We start from the raw sequence: 12,993 nt of genomic DNA on the forward strand, positions 1-12,993 counted from the left end.
TAAGGCTCCATCTTGTCTTCCCAGCCTGCACTCACTCATACTGTCTTCAAGAGCAACTATGTCCTGATGATTGCGTGAATGTGCGCTCCTAAGACAGGCTGATTGCCTGAGCTCTAGACCCCTTTTGCTCATGTGTTCCCTGCTCATCTCCACTTACTTGTCCCTCTTTTATTGATTATTAAGGCATTACAGTCAACTCCCCTAACCAAACCAGGACTTGAGATTGATAGTTGGGTTTTTCATTTCTGTCACTCCTCCCTGCAGCAACTAGATGCCTATGTTTGATGGTTCACATGCTAAGTATTTCTCTGAGGTGTCCATTCTCTCTGCTCTTATCAATGCAATGCATGTCTTCATTGTCTCTGCCATAGATGATTGCCATGGCCTTCCAGGAGGAGATTTCCTATCTCCACGTATGTAACCCCCAAGTGACTCCTGAAGAATCATCATGAAAAGGCCATCCATCATTTCATCATTCACCTTACATGACATCCTAAATCTTTCAAGGTTAAGTTCCAGTTTTATAAATAATGCTTAAGACCCTAGGATTTGAACACAGCCCCCTTTCTCTCCCCTTGTACTGACTCTCCCCATTTCTAACCTCTACATACTTATAATCCTTGAACATATTCCCCACATCTTTGGGCTTTTCACATGTTGCTTCCATATGTTTTACCTCCTTTATCCTGATTTTTCCCACTTCACCCCACCCCATTAGCAAACACCTACTTGTCTTCTCATACTAGGTTCGAAATGTTCTCCTGGAAGCCATCTATCACGTGCTCACCATTTCATCACTTATACTACAAGTAAATCTCCCTGTCAGTGACGCTAGAATCTGAGACCTGCTTTTATCCTAGAGCCATTCCAGTGTACTGCAAGTTTCTGTCCATGCTGGTCTCCACCATTTACCCAAGCTTTGTGAATGGCTCTTATAATCGTTCTTATGCCAAATGTCAAAGAGCAAATAGTAAATAAGATTTTATTTTTTTTAAAGATATTTATTTATTTATTTATTTGACAAACAGTTCACAAGTAGGCAGAGAGGCAGACATAGAGAGAGAGGAGGAAGCAGGCTCCCTGCTGAGAAGAGAGCCCAATGTGGGACTCGATCCCAGGACCCTGAGATTATGACCTGAGCCGAAGGCAGAGGCTTTAACCCGCTGAGCCACCCAGGTGCCCCAGTAAATAAGATTTTAGAAGGAAGGATAAAAAAGATGAAACTGAACTGAACTGAAAATTTCATTGCTTAACAATGAATGTAGGTCAGTGGTGTACCACTCTGCTGTGTTGTCTCATTTTGGCCCATAAGAAAAATTGTTTAAAAATCAGGAACCTTCCCAGCTAATTGTTAAGGTGTTTGTAGCTCAAAATGGGCCACGAGGGGGAATATTTACACCTGGGAAATCAGGAAGAACTACAAATTGGGGCTTTTGTTTCTCAGAGAGTCAGTTTTCCAGTGGATGACTGATATTCATGATGGTGGCAGAGTCAGTTAATCCATGTTCATGTCCATCAAGCATGTGACACCACTAAAACTCCTGGACGCCACTCTCTGACAATTCACAACCCAAGTATCTCTCAGTATCTGTCCCTTTGCTCAATTCCTATCTCTTCTGCTTTAGTTCAGGTCTTCATTGTCTCTGCCCTAGATCAGAGCTCTTAACTCCCAGAAGACTGCTACTAAAACAATATTATGGTTGAATGTACCACTAGAATAAGGTTCAGATAAGAATCCTGCCAGTCTGGAATTGAAAAAAAGACTATTATTTTTGTTGACTTAGGAAAAATCACATATAAAGGGGGCACTTTTGATTCACCATTGGTTGCCTTGAACTAGTTGTTCTAGTTGTAGTGATGAGTAGGTTTCTACAGATGGAATCTATGCACTTAGTTTCACAATGCTCGGCTAGGGCCAAGTTATACCCTGTAGCCCAATGACAGTGATGGTCATTTGATCACAGTGATGTTAACCTCATGGCATTCGACCTCACAATTATCCTGTTTGAGCCAGTCGATCAACAGCATTTCATCAGTGAAGATACCCACCAGGGGATCATATCATGCAGGCAGCAATTAGAGATCTTTCCAACCTTGACTTTGCCTCCGCCCTCTCTAGGAAAAGAGGCCCTCACATAGCCTCCACTGTCACCCAGCCTGGCTGTCTTACAGCCACTGTTAATTCTGGCAAAGGTGCAAGGATCCAGGAACGCCACTTTATCTCCTGAGCTATGCAGCCGTGCAACATCTTCGCTAGGAACGTAAAACGTTTGTGGGTCTTTTATGCAGCTTTTCTCCCTCTGGGTTGTTGAGGCTCTCTGAAGAACTCTGGGCTGGGAAAGTTCAGAGAATCACTTCAGTAATATGACAGCCTCTTCCATTTAAAATGGGATTCAGGGCAGCTTCTCTCAGAGGCGTTCATTCAAAGTCCGTGCATGATTCATTCCTCTAGTCATTCAACAATGTCTCTCATGTTTGCCCTTATTTAAAAAAAAAAAAAAAAAAAAGGAAAGAAAAGAAAAGAAAGAAAGAAAAGAAACAGTGAGAGAGAGAGAGAGAAAACCAGCTTTGTAGTTGTGATAACATGGATCAGGATGGTATAATTGCAGTGATGAGGCCCCCAAGCTGCCAGTAATAGGCTGGTTCATCTGATGTGTACTGCCATTAGAAAATGACCCATGCATGGATGTTCTCAGGGGACGGGAAAGAGGCTTTTAAGAATTACACTCTGTGCAGTGTGAAAGCTAATGAGCAAAAGAACAAGTGTGAAGAAAAACTACTGCTTCGGGAAGCGTAGTTCCACTTAGAGCCTGTCACAGCCTTCCTCGAATTCATTAGGATGGACTGGTCTTTGCTAGGACTCGTGCTACGTTAGCTCTGCTCCTGTGCAGACTCCCTGCAGGTCATTCTGCATCATGTGCCTATGAAATTAACACCCCAGAATAATAAATGACAGGGAAAGGAAGAGGATCGTTGCAGAAACAGCCAGCAAATAAGGTGGAGGCAGACATTTACACAAAGATCAAAGAAGTTGTGATGGGCTTTAACAGGAAGAAAAAAAAAGCAGTTCCTTACACTCCTATTTTTGAAGTCGTAGGACCGTTTTGTGCTATTTCACTTTATATACAAGAACAGAAGAGTATCTGATTATGATTTCTAGACTAGGTATTTTTATCCCATATCTTAATTTTTCTACATGTTTAAGGATAAAAAAAAAAGTCTTCCAATTTAGTCTATACTGCTCTCCTGTTTTAAAAGTCTTACTTATGGGGCACTTGGGTGGCTCAGTCATTAGGCGCCTCCCTTTGGCTCGGGTCATGATCCCAGGGTTCTGGGACTGTGCCCTGTATCAGGATCCCTGCTTAGCAGAGAGCCTGCTTCTCCCTCTGCTCTCCCCACCCTCACTCTCACTCACACTTTCTCTCTCTTGCAAATAGATAAACAAAATCTTAAAAAAAAAAAAAAAAGGTCTTACTTAGGGCTTAGGTCACATAAATGGAGAGTGTGTGGCATAAAGGCAAGTGCTTCAAAAGGTGAACACAATGTTTTTCGAAGTTGAGCCCACTTAGTGACACTGTCTCCCCTGGAATTTGCTATGTGGGTGTTGGATTAGAACAGGCCAGCATCTGCAAAGGTCAGAATCAGGTGTCTTCCTTAGTGGTGTCTTCCTTAGTATCTGATGACCCTCTGGTTCTCGGAGGCCTGAAGGTAAGATGTTAAGGTGATCTTCCCCCTCACATGAGGGTGGGGTGATAGACAAGAGGCATCTATTATGCTGAATCTGTCTCGTTAAAGCAGAAGACAATGTTCTTCTTTCAGGAAACCATAGCAGTACCATGCTGCATGTCCAAACTCTCTTCCCAAGGCCAGCTTGAACACCGAGGTACTATATAGGTAGAGGAAGGTGAAAAGAATTCCCTTAGAGGCAATGACCTAGTTACAAGTAACACTTGGTTGGAAAGTCATAGCTTCCCAGAACTAGAAAGCATGATTGCCATCTTTAAATTCCAAGAAGTATAGTCATCTCCAAGTGGCCTGGGAGGTCTTGGTTTCTCCAAGCCTTCATCTGACATCCTAGGTCATTTTGCAGAATCTCTGTATTTCCTTTCTCTTACCTATTTCTGCCTCTCAAAACAATGAATACTAGTTTTGTTTCCAAAGGCCAAGTGACTTTCCTAGAGGCAACCAGCTGCCTAAAACAGTCCAACGATTAACCTTATATTTAATGTAGGCACAAGTTTCTTTTACCTTATATCTTAAGATCATTTTTGAGGGAATAGTCCAGAGTAAGTATACAGGTCTTCAAAGATTGTGAAAAAAGCCATTAATGGAAATGGTCTTAGTAATTTAAAGCTACAGTGTCAATTTATTAGAAAGTAAAGTAAATGATGGGACTAGAGTCTGTTTGACTCACCCGAGCCTATTCCAAGCCATCTGCCTGTCTAGTATCTCCTAATCTGAGTAATAAGACTTGAGTTTGTTTTGACAGGGAAGACTTTGATTTTCTTTCTTTTATACCAACAAGATCTCCTTCAGCAAACTGTGGATCAAAAGTCTGGTCCTCTTAATTGTTTCAATTATTGAGAAACAATGAATGCAATCAACGACCATTGAGTGAATAGATTACACCTTAACAATTCTAAAGGAATTGTTAGGGTGTAAGAATTATAAGAATGCCTTCTACATAGCAATAGGCAGGGTTGCTGATGTCAGAAAGCCACAACTAAAATTCAAGCTTTCCCTCCCAGGAGCCCTGTGATCTTGACAAAACCCTACACCTCTCTGTGTCAGCTTTCTCTTCTGTAAAAGAAATTTAATAATAGTGACTCTTTTCCAGGACTGTTGTGATAAAAGATCAAAGCTTTTAATTCACTGTTTGGAATAGGCTAACTGATCAAAAGAAAGAGCTAGTTAGCTAGTTTATAATGGAAGATCATCAAAGAAAATGAAAGTGTAAAGAATTGATAGGAAACTGAGGAACCGAACTGGGAAGATACTGGGAAATGGTCCAACACACAAGCTAAGAGTTCAGCAGCAGGAGAGGCCAGTTCTGAATTAAGCGTTTTTCTTCATATTCTTCACCAGCCATGCCACAGCTGAGCTACTGTAACTCCATGTCAAAACTATGTGCAAAGAACAGAATTTGGATTCATGGACAGCTAGTGTGTTCCTTAGGAACTTAGAAAAATATTTGTATCTTGGTTCAGCCAAGATAAGCAATTTTTGTATTAATAAATCAATTAAAATTAATTTTAATATTTGTAAAGACATCCCAACACATTAAGGATATTTTGCTTAATAAACACAACATGTAAATTACACCACTTCGCTGGGCTGGGGGAGATAGTGAGAACTGGCTAGCTTCTCATTAATTTATTCTAGAGATATTTGCTCTCTTAACTAGTCATTTCCCCATCTTTACCTCTGTAACCAATAGCAGCTGAGGCAACAAAAACTTGAAAATACAGTTTGTTGCTTTGTCATTTCATTCATTTCAAAAGGCTGGATCAGTAACAAAGTATTCAAACACTGGCTAAAATAAGGTCATTCACAATCATGTCAGTTTATCTTCCCTAATCAATTTACATTTTGATTTTTAATAATTGTGTTCTATCAAGAGAACCATTTCCTTGACAGAATATTAATGAATAAACCTCAAACTACAAAGAGTATTCGATAACTGTTGTATTTTAGTAGAAATACTATTGAATTTTCAGATTGATAAGATCCAGACATTTTATTTCATTTTATTTTTCAGACATTTTAAATCTTATAACCCCTCAATCTTAGGAGAGTGCGTGCTTTCATTTGCGAGGAGACATTTGTCCATTCCTAACCCTTTTACCTTCAGAAAACAAACGATGCATGTGACTTGAAAATTGAATTAATCTTGACTGAGAAAGAAATAAAAATAGTTAATGTCTTTATGATTTCCATAGCAAGCCTACAGGGCAGACAGTGTTGCTGTTTCTGTTTTGTAAGATGCATTCTGTCTTGCTAATCCTCAATAAATATGAAAAACTGATCATTTCACAGCTCAGAATTGACTAACTGGAACACATTCCTCATTTGAATAGACGAGATAAGCAGGTTGCCACCGGCTCTGCCATTTCTGCCTTCGGGTGTGCTGTGTCCTGGGCAGACGCTGCTAGTTCATTCTCAGGTCACCACTATCGCTTTTCCATTTGTCTATTTGGGGACCAGGGCTCAGATGCATATTCCAAAAAGCCTCCTGTCTTAAAGACCATTCTGCTGCCCACCATAGTTTAAAGAAATGGGCACCTCCAATTAAACCCTTCCAGGTGTAAATTTCTTGCCTGGGGATCGAATTGAGAAATGAATGGGATTCATGAATATAAATTGGGCATTCTTTTCACCTAAGTTTTCCTTTTGAGATTGTAGAACATTATTTACTCCCCACAGAAATCTTTATGAGCTCTAAGTGCGTTTGCCACGGGAACCCCAGTGCAGACAGAGCTGGTAGCTCTTTGCTGGGCTGTTAGCCAATATTTACATTCACCAGTCCTGGGGCAGAGGCCTGGGGAGGAAGCCACTGCAATGTCTTGCTAACAATAGCGCTCTCCACAATGCTGCCTCGCACCTTCAGGTCTGCACCTGTAGTGGGATGAGGCCACGCAGCCTCCTTAGGCTTTTTCCTCCCCTTGAATATTATTTGACTTGTGCTTCCTTGTCCTATCAAGACAGCCCATTTCTGTATGTCTAATCAGCTCCATTATCAGAAGACCTATCCACTCCCCCCACAATTTTTGTTTAGAGCTGGTGTAATAAGTGAATCTCTCATAGGCCACCTCAGTTTGGTTTTGAACATTTTGACGATGACTCTGTGAGAGGATGGAAGTATTCAGTAAGCAAATACATATAGAATCTCCAGAAGCAAGACCCCTGCACCTCTCCCTGCCACCACCCCTTCCCCCCACCCCGCGCCCATGCCTTCCCTCTTTTTGTTCCCATCTTAGTTACGTGTGTCCTGCAAAAGGTCCCTTGAGACCAATGAGGCTTTCACTCTATGACCAGATATGTCAGAATTTTAAAAGACATTCCTCATTTTTGAACCTGTGTTTTGATTCTTCAGCCAGAAATAAGGCTCTATTGTATTTACCATTACATGGACTACAAAGTGTGTTCACACATTGCCGATTCTTTGCTGTGGAATAAGATGGTAGGAAAGACTGTTGCTGATGAATTTTCTACATTCGTACCAAGTTATTTTTGTGTGTGTGTAACAATTCTTGCCAGTATAAATTTGATAGGGCTAGGAATCATGTCATAATAAAAGCATAATAGCAACAGAATTTTTTCAGGGCCAATAAACACATGAATTAGAGTGGAATCTCTAGATAATGGAAATAATAGAAAACAATTGTTTGCAGTGACAAGCATAACCTCAGAAATGCTGCGGGTTCATTTCCAGACCACTGCAATAAAGTGACTATCACAATAAAACGAGTCAAATGAATTTTTTGGCTTTCAGTACATATAAAAGTTATATTTACACTATACTGTAGTCTATTAAGTATAGCATAGAATTATGTCTAAATCATGTCTAAAAATGCAATTGTGTACTTTAATTAAAAAATACTTATTGGGGCGCCTGGGTGGCTCAGTGGGTTAAGCCGCTGCCTTCGGCTCAGGTCATGATCTCAGGGTCCTGGGATTGAGTCCCACATCGGGCTCTCTGCTCGGCAGGGAGTCTGCTTCCCTCTTTCTCTTTCTCTGCCTACCTCTCCATCTACTTGTGATTTCTCTCTGTCAAATAAATAAATAAAATCTTTTAAAAAAAATACTTATTGATGAGGTGCCTGAGTTGCTCAATCAGTTGAGCATCTGACTCTTGATCTCATCTCACATCTCAATATCAGGGTCAGGAGATTGAGGCCCATATTGGGCTCCATGCCAGGCAAGATAAATTATATAAATATATATATATATATATATATAGAGAGAGAGAGAGAGAGAGAGCGCTAAAATATACTAGCCATCATCTGAGCTTTCTGTGACTTACAAACACTGTTCACAGATCACCATAACAAATAATGAAAACATTTAAAATGCTGTGAGAATTACAAAATGTGACACAGAGACCTGAAGTGAGAAAATGCCATTGAAGAATGGTGCTGATAGACTCGTTTGAAGCAGGGTTGCTGCAAACTTTCGATTTGTAAAAAAAATTCAGTATCTACAAAGCCTGTTAAAGCAAAGCTCAAGAAAACGAGGTATATCTGCAATGTTAAAATAATTTTCTGCCAAGTGTCTCTGTATATGAGGCATTCTGGGAGATAGTGTGGACCATGACATGGCCTTTGTCCCAATTTCTTGTTCCTGTCTGGTGGGTTTTCCTGGTTATGTAACTGTAAACCTTCTAGGTATGCAGCCCTCTGAACTAATACTCTTAGTCATACATGGGCCTACAGAGCACGTCCAGGGAGGGCTTTGACTGTGTACCATGGGCACAAAGTAGATGGAGGGGAGGTGGTCATTACTCTTGATTATAATCTCTCGATAAGTTAAAACCACTATGGAACTGAAGTAGGGTGACTACTGTGAACACAAAATAATGGGATATGTAAAGAAGATCAAAGGGTGATTTTCTAACAACCCAGTGGTAGGCACAGGTCAGGCCTCCCAGCTTGGCTTTTCCCCAGCCTCCTCTCTTAGGTGTTCCAAAGGATTGCACCTTATTTCTATCTAATTTGGCGAACGGAGCTGATCTCCTAACTCAGTAACTCTTTGCAAGCCATTGTCTCCATGACATTCTTCAGATGAGTAAAGGTGGTTTTATGTATGCCAAAGGAGAGTAAGATATTTTCCTCTGCAAAGACTATAATTTTACCTGTCTTCATTCTAAAGTTAAAACTCTTACATGCACTCAAAAACCAAGTAATTTATTAAGAATTGGGGGGTGCCTGAGTGGCTTAGTCAATTAAGCATCTGACTCTTGGCTTCCAATCAGGTTATGATCTCACACTGGTGAGACCGAACCTTGTGTTGGGCTCTGTGTTCAGCATAGTCTGCTTTAGAGTCTCTCTTCCCCCTCCTCTCTCTCTTGCTCACATTCTCTCTCTCGTAAATAAATAAAAATCTAAAAAAAAAAAACACGTATTGATTAGGAATTTTTTACACTGGGTTTCAATTTTTAAAATCTAGTTGTAAAACATTAGGTTAGTGTTTGTGTTAAAGAAAGGGGACACCTGGATGACTTAGTCAGTTTAGTGTCTGCCTTTGGCTCAGATTATAATCCTAGGGTCCTGGGATCATGCACTCTCTCTCACTCAAATAAATAAATAAAATCTTTTTTAAAATCTAGGCTTTTAAAATTTTCTCTCAGAGAATTGTATTAACATAGCAGTTCTACTTTCTCTGAAGTAGTCAGTACTGTTAATAATATGAGATCTGGAACGACTATTTTATATCATAAAGTGAATCTGTTTCATTTTCCTACCACCACATCATTTTCACCTAAATCATAACTTTCTTCCCAAAATTTATAACAATAGTTCACTTCCTTTAAGAATGCATTTGAAACCACTTGGGGTGGGGATTAAAAAAATTACAACAGATAAATCATGATCCACTTCAAAAAAAAAAAAAAAAAAAAGAAAGAAAGAAAGAAAGAAAGAGAAGAAACCAGAGCAACAGACCTTCTCAGAAGGATATGATGGATAAAATTTTTTGAGTGCTATATTCTGTATTATCTATTGTATGTACATGATCACTTATTAGAGTGCTTTACCGGAATGTTCTCCCGGGAGCTGGAGTTGGAGCAGAATAGAAGCATGCCATATTTTTCTCTTGTTGCTGCATTTTGTCCAAGACCATAGACATTGAATTAGTCAGGGTAGTGAATCATTTTATTCACCAAAACATGGAAAATAGAAAGTTATTAGGCAGTTTGATGATTTGTGGGTAGAATGAGTTTGTGCAGAAAGGTGAGATAGTAAAAGAATGAGTCAATTTAATTAGAAAAAAAATTTTGTGAAACTCCAAATATCATTGAAACAAAGCACACAATAAATCATGAGAAACATAATTGATAGCTATAAAATACGAATAGAGGTTATGGTGTTTGTGCCATAAAACCATCTACCATTGTCACAACGTGTTCATTGGACCATTCTGCATAAGCATGCAAATACCAGCGAATTTTGTGACTTCCTACTCTTGTCTACTCTTAGAGCAAAAAACCGCATTCTTGGTAAATAATCATTTGGATAACACATTGCCGATAGGGAGAGCAAGATGTCTGAAGGTTGACTAGGGAACAAGGGCTCTTACCCCATGAAATATCACTTGCGCTCTTCCTGGTGCAACCAATTCAAAAGGTGGTTTTTTTCTTTGCAGGTTACCAGCCAGTCTTGTCTGGTCAACAGGGGTTCCAAGGCCTCATAGGAGTGCAGCAGCCACCCCAGAGTCAGAGCGTGATGAGCAACCAGCCAGGAGCTCCGGTGCAAAGCGTGATGGTCTCCTACCCAGCAATGTCTTCTTATCAGGTGCACATCAGCAGCTTGGAAAATTTAGAAGGTTTAGAAAGTAGCACTGGCCAAAGTGGAGGCTGTGAGTATGTCCCGTGTTGGGTGGTTAGTGGGGTGGTGGGTGCTATGCCCAGCCCCTGTTGATGGTTGACTTTGAATTAAGATTTTAAGTAGAAAATGGGACAGGTATGCTTCTCTAACTACTGTGGCTTTTGAATGTCATGCTAAATGTAGCTCTATATAAACTTCTCTTTATGGAAGAAGAATCTGCAGCCTATAACGATTTATTCATGAAGAACTTTGGCTCTTCCAGTAGAATTTTGTTCATCAGGAAAAAGCCCTCAAGACAAATTTCCACTCATTTTTGTACACAGCCTCCATAACTTCATTTTACCACAATTTTAAGTTAAAAGAGATGTTTAAATGGCATCTCGAATTTGTTCAAAGGGCATGGATAGGTCCTACACCAACCTTATTTTCTAGACTCAACCCATACTGGGTACTTAAAAAATGCCATGCATCTTTTTGTGATTTACATTCTGAGACACACTGGAAGTGGAAGTGAAGGGTTAGTGAAAAGCTTTGACCGTTAAATTTAGCTGCATCAGCTACTTCTGGCCCTCAAACAAAGAAACAAACAAAACAGCACAAAATAAAATCCTGATCCTCGGCCCTCCTCCTCTGATAATCTTTGCACCCGTTGCCTCAATTTCTACCTCCAGGTCCACATTAGATGTTCTTTAAAGCTGCAGGTTGAGACCGAGTCAGGTGCCTGGGACAAAAGCTCCCTTTGCTGTCTGGCTCCTGCTGCTTAGTGTGCATGGAACCGCAATGGAAGTATCGCTTTCCAAACAGAAATTCTGAGCCAGCTGTCCAGACTGCAGTCCCCAATGTGTAAGGGGAAAGGAAGGAAGGAAGCTCAGGACTAACACCTTGTGAGCTATCACCACACGTGTCCCAGCACTGTACATCAGGCTTGCAATCTTTCAGTGGCTTTTGGCATAGGTGTCATTATGCAGACAGTCTAGGCAATCAGAGAGGTTGAGTGACTTGCCCAAGGTAAAACAGCTGATACAAGGGAACACTGGGATAGGTGACCAGTTAGGTCTGACCCAAACGCTTGAGTATTTTTCCTGACCACACAGTAGCTCACAGGACAGACACACAAAACCTCTTCATGAAGGGCTCTCTCTTGTGTCTTCTGCAGGTGCCAATGACCCAGGGTTCTCAAGGACTGCCCCAGCAGTCATACCAACAGCCAATCATGCTACCTAACCAGGCAGGTCAAGGGTCACTCCCAGCCACTGGAATGCCTGTTTACTGTAATGTCACACCGCCGACCCCTCAGAACAACCTTAGGCTGATTGGTCCACACTGCCCCTCCAGCTCTGTCCCCGTGATGTCGGCTAGCTGCAGGACAAACTGTGCAACTATGAGCAACACCGGGTGGCAGGTCAAATTCTGAGTGCTTTGGCTGTGGTACATTTCTTGTGATCTTACTCATGGCCTTTAAGGGAAGAGGAGCAAGGTGGGAGACTGGCTGAGGACTTAAGTATTCACTCAACACTCAAATGATTGCTGCTGGTATTCTGTAAAAAAAAAAAAAAACAAAAACCAACAGACAAACAAACAAAAAAACAAAGACTAATACACACATTAGCTGGTTAATGGTGCATATTTCTGTCATGTCTGCTAGGTATGCCTTTATAGCTTAGCTAGTGACATGAATTCATCAAGGTAAGATTTTCTCCTACCACTGAATACCACTGTGTAGATTATAATATCCCTAATTTGGATTATTAGTTTTGTACTTTGTGTTGAGTTTGTGATGCTAAAAGTATTTAAAAATTATATACTGAAATCACATTGTACCAAAGCTTTAATGGAAAAGAAAAGAATTGATGGATGGAAGGAATAATTTATATACATTATAGAGTTTTCTTTTTTAATGGATATATACTGTATTGTAGTGTTTAATCAAAATAAAACTATTTGACCTTATGGAGGAAGGTCATGTTTTTACCACCAGTTTGGTTCACTCTCTCTTCCAGTACGTGTTTGCTTCTGTGTCACTGTTATCACCTTCAAACCGTATTTCATGAGTTATGCACAATAAAGGTAAATCTGGCATCATGTTGGAGGTGGTAGGCAAACACTTAACCAACTATAGTTTCTTGTCCTAATACTGCAGGAGCCCTAGGAATAAGATGGCTTCCATTTCCAACATTCATTGACTTCACATTTCTGAAATGTGTATCTTGATTTTAGTTCTGGGGGTCCTGAATATGTGTAGCTATACTTCCCCAAATCAGAATACTTGAGTGACTTGTAATAGCAGCCCTAGACCAAACCCTATTCTGTCTTCTTTGAAGTTCCACCATCTACCTGAAAAACAAGATTTCTTCATTTAGATGGTAATTGGAAGAGGTGTGGTCTAATTCTATCAAATACATTGGGTCACACAATGTAAAGTGTCACTAGTTTGGGGCCAGTAACTCAAAGG

At 40.4% G+C, this 12,993-nt stretch overlaps 1 protein-coding gene across 49 annotated transcripts in view; it reads left to right on the forward strand.

Moving 5' to 3' along the window:
• ARPP21 (cAMP regulated phosphoprotein 21) overlaps window positions 1–12,515 on the forward strand; it is a 154,744-nt gene extending 142,229 nt beyond the window's left edge. For all 49 annotated transcript variants that reach the window (XM_082689597.1, XM_082689605.1, XM_082689591.1 and 46 more), the window contains 2 exons: window positions 10,360–10,508; window positions 11,698–12,515. In XM_082689597.1, coding sequence (XP_082545723.1) covers window positions 10,360–10,508; window positions 11,698–11,955 — 407 coding nt within the window. In that variant the 3' untranslated portion in view covers window positions 11,956–12,515. The remainder of the gene's footprint in view (window positions 1–10,359; window positions 10,509–11,697) is intronic.
• The last annotated feature ends 478 nt before the right edge of the window (window positions 12,516–12,993 follow it).

This window comes from Mustela nivalis (genome assembly GCF_964662115.1).
Source record: "Mustela nivalis genome assembly, chromosome: 1".
Classification (NCBI taxonomy): Eukaryota; Metazoa; Chordata; class Mammalia; order Carnivora; family Mustelidae; genus Mustela; species Mustela nivalis.